The 8,652-nt window shown below is 37.0% G+C and overlaps 1 protein-coding gene across 4 annotated transcripts in view; it reads left to right on the top strand.

The window, feature by feature from the left end:
• FGD4 (FYVE, RhoGEF and PH domain containing 4) overlaps window positions 1–8,178 on the top strand; it is a 273,188-nt gene extending 265,010 nt beyond the window's left edge. For all 4 annotated transcript variants that reach the window (XM_017886972.1, XM_017887112.1, XM_017887190.1 and 1 more), the window contains 2 exons: window positions 791–931; window positions 2,419–8,178. In XM_017886972.1, coding sequence (XP_017742461.1) covers window positions 791–931; window positions 2,419–2,676 — 399 coding nt within the window. In that variant the 3' untranslated portion in view covers window positions 2,677–8,178. The remainder of the gene's footprint in view (window positions 1–790; window positions 932–2,418) is intronic.
• The last annotated feature ends 474 nt before the right edge of the window (window positions 8,179–8,652 follow it).

Genomic DNA, 8,652 nt, shown 5'->3' with positions numbered 1-8,652 from the left:
AAAAATACAAAAAACTAGCCGGGCGAGGTGGCGGGCGCCTGTAGTCCCAGCTACTCGGGAGGCTGAGGCAGGAGAATGGCGTAAACCCGGGAGGCGGAGCTTGCAGTGAGCTGAGATCCGGCCACTGCACTCCAGCCTGGGTGACAGAGTGAGACTCCGTCTCAAAAAATAAATAAATAAAAAATAAAAAATACAAAAATACAAAAAATTAGCCAGGTGTGGTGTCGGGCGCCTGTAGTCCCAGCTACTTGGGAGGCTGAGACAGGAGAATGACGTGAACCCGGGAGGTGAGCTGAGATTACGCCACCGCACTCCACCCTGGGCAACAGAGTGAGACTCCGTCAATAAATAAATAAGAAATAAATAAATAAGAAAACATACAATCATGCCAATCAATCAAATCCCAGCATGCCAATGTGTGATCCTGGGAAAGCTGTTTAAACTCTGAGCCTCAGAAAAAATGAAAATACTAACTTCTCAGTGTTTGTGTGAGGATTAAATGAAATAAGACATGTATTGAGCTAAGAAAAGTGCCTACATAGTAAGCAATCAATAAACATTTATAACTCTTTAAATACAAGGTCTAGTTATATAAAGAGCTAAAATTGGCTTAAATATTTTCCATGTTAAAATGTTTAAACAATAATTGCAAATGAATCTTTTGGACAGTCCAAGGAGACATTTTATATAAACACATTGTACTTTGTGAATATTTCCCTTTAGTTGAACGACTTCTCTATCTGGTTTGTTGTGTGTTCATTCTCTCTTTCTTTCCATTATATTTTTCTAGATTGAATCAGCAGAAGTATCTGGAAACAGTGTGGTGTGCAGCTTTCTTCAGTATATGGAGAAGTCAAAACCTTGGCAGAAAGCTTGGTGTGTGATCCCCAAGCAAGACCCTCTTGTGCTGTACATGTATGGTGCCCCCCAGGTATCTAAACCACATCTGTCTGAAGGGATAGATGCCCTTGGGGGCAAGGGGAAGCAAGTGGACCGTGGACTCAAAATCTGTAGAACAAGAGTTCAGGCAGTTTCACTGTTTCATTAAAATTGAAAAATAATGAGTAAAGTTCAAGTTTGTTGTGTAAGCTGATTGATTCATTTTATAGCCTATGTTTTCTTCAGTCTATGGATCGTCTGTCCCCTTTCTTGTCTCATTCAATGGGTTTGAGAAAAGGTGAGTTGAATTAGGAATGAGCATGAGGAGGAGGGGAAGTAAGATGGGAGAAACAAGTCTTTTTAATGATAGGAAACATTAAGAAAAGACTCTTTAATTTTGTTTTTTGTTGTTGTTGTTGTTGTGTTGTTGTTTTCTTTGTGATAGCATTTTGCTCATATCACCCAGGCTGGAGTGCAATGGCGCCATCTCGGCTCACTGCAACCTCCACCTCCCAGGTTCAAGTGATTCTCCTGCCTCAGCCTCCCGAGTAGCTGGGATTACATGTACCCACCACCACAACTGGCTAATTTTTGTATTTTTAGTAGAGATGGGGTTTCACCATGTTGATCAGGCTGGTCTCGAACTCCTGACCTCAGGTGATCCACCCCCGCCCCGGGCCTCCCAAAGTGCTGGGAATAAAGGCATGAGCCACCGCGCCCAGCCAATTTTGTTTTTTATTTTATTTTTTCTTTTTGCTCAATGGCTAGATACCTGAAAAAGGTGTTTAAGAGGAAGGGGAGCTTAAAATCAATCTTGCATTATCATTGAGTAACAATTTTTTGAGAACTCCACTTATATGGATCTGAGATAAATCTATGGGAACAATGACATGCAGGTTTAGCTTTTAACAAGAGCAGCACCAGGTCCTATGATTGTGTTGTGCTTGAAGAATCAAATGTACAACACTTAAACCAGTTATGCGTTTACTCTGAAATATAAAAATTTTAAATATACCTGTTATATTTCAGTCTATAAATTAAGAGCTGGTAAAATTATTTTATTTTGAAAATAGACTGAAAATGAAAGGCTATATAGCTTACTCTCCTTTATTGCTTTTCCTATAAGCTTTCTATGTCCATAAATAAGTTGATGAAGGAATGAATGAATCATGAAATAAAACTGCCTTTAGTAATGAGATAATCATTAATGTTTGCTGGTTTAATACAGTTTGATGGTGATTGTTTTCTTCCCCTTTTCACTGAATGAAGAGTTGAATGGGCTCTTTCACAGAGAGGAGGGTGTAGTGTCTCTGAGTCCTAGCTGATTTGGGTGTCAGCTCTCCTTCATTCAGCTAACATTATCAGTGGCCTCACGTACAGGCTCTGTACTAAGCAATGGGATTGCCCTCTGTGCCCATGGAGAACTCACTGTTTAAGTCTGTTTGGAACAGTGGTAGGAAGAGAGATGTAGTAGGAGCAAGGGACACATTTAACAAGCGAATACATCTCCTGCTTTTAATGTCTGATGTTTTGTTTTAGGACGTCAGAGCCCAGGCCACCATTCCCCTTCTGGGCTATGTGGTGGATGAAGTGCCACGGAGTGCAGACCTGCCACACAGTTTCAAACTGACCCAGTCTAAGTCTGTGCACAGCTTTGCTGCAGACAGTGAGGAACTGAAGCAGAAGTGGCTGAAAGTCATCCTTTTAGCTGTCACAGGTGAGACACCAGATGGTCCAAATGAGCATCCAGCTACCTTGGATGATCATCCTGAACCTAAGAAAAAATCAGAATGCTGAACTCCTCAGGACCAGCCACAGTGTGGAGGTCTCAAGACTTACAGCTCAAGACATTCCCAGCTCTTCTTACACATCTGCTAGCACTTTATGTTGAAAAATATAGGCTCATAAATGCATCTTTTGAGGACTGTTTTCCTATGTTTATGTACTCTTAGTGAAATTAGTGTGCAGAGTCATTCTACCGATGAAGTTTTGAAATAATGTGAAAACTGGAGCATTTTTTGAGCTATTCCTTGAATATGTGTTTTTTTGTCTTGAAGAAATGGTATCAATTGATTCTGTCACCGTCAGGTTAGAATAAGCACTTTGATTTAAGAAATCCTTTCATGTCTTCTCTTTCACATGTAGAACCTGGAACCGTTTGAAAGATATACCTCCATGTTGCCAAAATAGATCCATGGTGAAAAATACAGGGGCAGTTTAGGCCCTTACTTGAATTATTATAAATCTTTAGCTGCATAAATGATGTCTTTTCCTTTTTAAAAACCAGGAACAAATTGGTTGTGTTCAGATTTTGGATTTATGAAGAAGAGATAACTTGTTTTTGTAGAAATACTCCTAAGAATATCTTAAGTATATAGCAATTATGTATATATAGTATTGAATATATATATTATACATGCTTTTCTCTTTAGCTTTGGGTTCACATTCATCTCTAATTTATTTTTTAAATATAAAGCATGGTTTATCTTGGAATTGAGCAATGTTCTAAACTGAAGAAATGTTTTGGTGATTTATGTTTTGCTGATTGGCATTTGAGGGTATTGATATTTTTATAATAAGCGGTAATTTATGTGGCATGGGATATATTTGTGAATTCCAACAATACTTTTAAAGTACCATTTTTTGTTTCTGTGCCTATTTAAAACAGTGCCTCTCTTAGAAGGTGCTATTAATATAAGATGAGGGTTCAGTTAATGCTTCAGTCTTGATTATTCTAAGATTAAAGTGCATTTTGGTCACTGGGACAGTCAAAGTTGTACAGGTTATTTTACCTTTTACGATCCTGTAATTGTTGCAGTAGTTAACATCAGCATGTACAAAAATTTTCACCAAAACCCAAACTTTAGGAGACACCTGACCTTTTACAGAACTAGGATATGTGGAAACCACATTTATTGTAATGTTTTTCTTTTCCATAAGATGATTGAGCATGGTTAAATGAGGTCTCTATATAATGAGCACTTAAGATAACTGTGTGGGGCTTTTCCTTTGTCCAAATGAAACAAAATCCACATGTGATAACCTATGTTTGGGGCAGGAGCTGGTCACGTGGTTCCTTGTCATGAAGGCTGCTCTTCACTCTGTTGTACTCGTGATTAAAATCTCACACTGTTTACTGTGTAACTTAATCCTTTTCTCAAATTAAACCTTTTTTTATACTGTCATACCCCAAGCATTCTCACTTTTTAATGTACCAGTCTGCTAGAAATCTACAAGAATGACCCCACTATCTTTAGTATGTAAGGATTGCACCTTAGATGTAGAATAGAATTTGAGACTGCTACACATTTGTTCAGGCCTTGTTACTTTACGAAATATCTTATTTTTTCCACCCCAAAGGAGCAAGTGAACCAATTATTGCTGACATAATTAGGTTCCCTTCCTCCATAAAAGGAATATCAGCCATGATCATTAACATTAAACCAAATACATGGAGCCAAAAAGAGATAAAAGTAGCTTCTTAGGCCCTATTAAATCAGGGAAAGACTAGAAGAAAATTTACATTGCTTCTCTTTTTTAATGGCCAACGGGGTATGTGTGTGATATATACTCAGAGTGGTTTTTTGGAAAATTAAACTATAGCTATAGATGATGCTTTGGTTTTCTTAATCTCAAGAAAAGAGAAGCAATGGAAATATAGAATGATTAGCAGGGGAAAAGGACTTTTTAAAGTGTGGCTAGAACAGTGGTAATGTATGGGCCAATGGGAAGATTTATGAGTCAGATTATTTTTGAAAACTATTTTCAAAAGCAAGAAGACTACACTTTCCCTACCAAAACAGAAGTAACATGAACACACTTAAGTTTTGGCTCAATAAATATCAATGTTACTTAACTTAGATCATTGAAAAAATACTCATGTAAAGATAATGTTTATTATCATGCTCTTAACAGTTATTATCTTTAATTTTTTAAATGAGAAGCAGTAATACTAGAAGAGAATTTCCGGTTATCTGGTCACCGTATTCACTTTCCACCCCACATTCTTCAGCTAAACACAAAGAGAAGCAGTGAAACAACCTTACCTGCTTCTCTCTTATTAAAGAATCACTGATGTTTTTACTCAATGAAAGGTAAAGGAATTCTGTTAGCCATTTATTAAACAATTCAACCAAGAGACCTCAAAGTGTGATTGATGATAAGGATAATCAATGCCTTTTCCTTTCCAAGATACTTGAGCAGTTATGACAAACTGAACCTAAAAATATCATTGGTTGCTTTCCCATTAAAACCAACGTCCCTGTGGGTCTTAATTCTTTATTTTCACTCATTTGGTGCTTTCCAAGTCATCTTTTCTTTAAAGTGCCCTTCCTCCAAACTTTACAAAGTACTTCCTTGACAGAATTACTGTTCATTACAAAACATTTCAATATTTTAAGCTTAAATTTTGCTTTTGCTGAAAGCCTACCATTTGGCATGTTAAGTATGAAATACAGTGCAGACTTTTATCTTGGTTTTAAGTGGGGCTCGATAAGAAAAAACACCAGCCACTTTTGTAATAATGGCATCACAGTGTCATCATGTATGCAAGCAATAAAACTCTTCAGGGTATGGTTTTATACCAAAAATTTAATATGAAGGCCTCTTGCCACAAGAATATAGAGAATTATATTAACTTTCTAGATGTGATACGGTAATTCAAATTGCAGAGTATAAGGAAGGGAGATGGGAAGGGGCATTATTCCTTGGATTTTAAATAACTATCAAGAACATTTTTACTTTAACAAAGTAAATGGATAGAAAAAGCACATTTGTTTTCCATGAAGTTTAATTTGACATCAGGTTTGTGTACTTATCTTCACTAGGTGACTTACCCCAATTTTTTAAAAAATTATTAAACTTTTTACAGAAGCTAACCTTTTAAATGTACCCTTTCCCCATATATATACACATACACATTAGGATTTTTTTTTAAGAGCACTTGTTCTAGTTATAAATTTATAAAGAAAACGATAAAGTTTGTGGTACTGCAGGGTTGTTAAAGATTCTTTGATGCCTTCTAAAACTTTTATGAAAAATTCTTTTGAGTTCACAATTCTGTTTTACTTTTCCTCGTCCCTGCTTTTGGAAACAGGGTTGTTGCTTTTGTTTTCTGGTTCTATTCAAAGCCTTAAGTTCTTAATCTGAGCATATTGTCTGTGATACATTTCTGATGATCTTTCTGGACTAGATACATCCTGAGTAGCAAGCACCAACTGGAGCAAGTAAACTTCTAGGGAACAAGTGTCTTGGGTTTTACAGGTATCTTTACTATAATGCAGAGTAGATTAATGAAGATATCCTATATCATATGATATTTGTGTTAGTGGGTCTAAGATTAAGCACATGATATTTATAAGCTAAAATTAAAAGGCAAGAATGTCTTAATGTTTTCATTCTTAAATTTTGTATTCTCCAAGAATGTATTAGTATATGAACTGTGGCCAACCAGTTCCTGTTCTTTGGACTGTATAGACATCTGTAGTGGATCATGTTGCTTCCTCATTCTTACCAATTCTATTAGAATCAAACTACTTGTTATTTTCATACTACTATCTACTATAGATTCTCAGCTTTAGAAAATGACTATGATACATAAAGACCACTAGGTCAACTTAAAAACCCTTTCTGTGAATTTATACATGTGTGTATATATGTAAAAACACTGTTGATTTCCAATTCTGTCTTTCCATAGAAATGAAGTTTTTCTATCGAAATTGTTTAACTTAAATATTTTAACATAAATTATTACGTGGATCTTTATGTATAATTCATCCTTATATATACCCCTTAATCACATAGTCATCAGAAGATAACTTGCCTTCTTTACAGAAAGGGCAGGGAGGAATAAGATAAGAAACAAGCAAGAATGAAGAGAGGTGGAGGGGAGAGACTGCTAGTCTCCAGACCACAGAAATGTATTTTAAAATAAGAGGAAATATTTTAACTGCAGAAGGGATATAAAATATAAATCTATGTAATTACATGCTGATGGGATCCATTGCACCCAGGTTTTTGACCTTGGCCTGTAGATGCTAGACTATGATATCTTGTTACTCTTTTTCTCCTTTGGGCTTTTACAAAATAATTTCATTCTCAGATCATTTTCTGTACTGTTTACTGAGGCAAAAAAAAAAAAAAAAATCTGAAGTCAATCATGGTCTTCTACTTTCTGGACTAAGCATTTGGCAGAATGCAGTATCTTTTCCTGTGTTTTGACATGAAATAGCACATGGCTTCTACAAGATAGTTTTAACTTGTTGGGGTCACTGGGAGTTATATGATGATCAACCCCTTTTCCTAAAATTCATTGTGGTAGTTTTAGTGGAAAACGTAAATCAAGAAATCTTATATCGTATTTTAATAAATGAATACCAAATACATAGTGAAATATAGGTTTGGGAAGAAACTAGTCTGTGGGGACCATTGTAAGAGAATCACATTATATATTACACAGTATATGGATATTGGAATGTATCACTTGGGGGGGTTCTCTTCATTAGCAGAACAGTCATGTCTACCTGTATATAAGACTTTTTGTTTGTTTTTAACCAAATTAGCATTTCATTTTGTGAGTGACAGTTGACATTTAAAAATAACATAGGCCGGGCATAGTGGCTTCCGCCTGTAATCCCAGCCCTTGGGAGGCCAAGGTGGACGGATCACTTCAGGTCAGGAGTTCGAGACCAGCCTGGCCAACATGGTGAAACCCCGTCTCTACTAAAAAAATAAAATAAAATAAGCATATCTGGGCCAGGTGTGGTGGCTCACGCCTGTAATCCCAGCACTTTGGGAGGCCGAGGAGTTTGAGACCAGCCTGGCCAACATGGCAAAACCCTGTCTCTACTAAAAATACAAAAATTAGCCAGGTGTGGTGGTACATGCCTGTAATCCCAGCTACTCGGGAGGCTGAGGCAGGAGAATTGCTTGAACCGGGGAGACAGGTTGCAGTGAGCCGAGATTGCACCACTGCACTGCAGCCTGGGTGACAGAGTGAGACTTTGACTCAAAAAGTAGAATAAGCGTATCTGGATTTTTCTTTTGAATTCTTGACTGATAAGTTTGAGAATGTATGTTTTTGGAATTCTACTCAAGTGTGACTCAAGTGTGAAAGTATACACAAGTAATTTTTCTTTTCTAGCTGTGTGAATGTAAAATACTTGCAGATAATGTATATATTGTGTAACATATGTATATTTGGTCATAAAAGATAATTGGAAACATTGTAAAATTAAGCACTTTAATTCCTATTAAATATTAAACATTTGTATCTTGTAAATAAACACATCCTTAAATTAATTCCAAAGCTTTACATGTTATTTCAACTCATGTTCAGTTCACAGTGATTTCGGTTGTCTGCTCAGGAAAGTTACTCCAGTAAGGTACTGATACTCCTACCTCCAACCTGCCCTCTGCCAAAAAAAAAAAAAAAAACCTGTGTAAGCCTTTCAAGAATAAAGCTTAGGACAGACTCAAAGTTCTCCAAGTGTAGAAACAGTGGCTTCTGTTTGTTATAGCTCCAAGTCTGGATCTCCAACAACCGACAAAACAGTGCTGCTCCATACCCAAGGAAACGATTGCTTTGCTCCATAGTTTGTGGTATTTGCCTACATTCTAAAGGCTTACCCAGTCGGCCCACAGTGTCCGTGGGAGACTGGTTCCAGGACCACCACAGGTACCCAAATCTGCTCATACTCAAGTCCCTGAGCTCTCTCAAGTCCCTGAGTCCCTGCTCAAGTCCCTGCTCATACTCAAGTCCCTGTCAAACCTCTG

The sequence above is a fragment of the Rhinopithecus bieti genome, unplaced genomic scaffold (genome assembly GCF_001698545.2).
Source record: "Rhinopithecus bieti isolate Rb0 unplaced genomic scaffold, ASM169854v2 scaffold_72, whole genome shotgun sequence".
Taxonomy (NCBI): Eukaryota; Metazoa; Chordata; class Mammalia; order Primates; family Cercopithecidae; genus Rhinopithecus; species Rhinopithecus bieti.
This window is presented reverse-complemented; position numbering and strand designations above follow the sequence as displayed.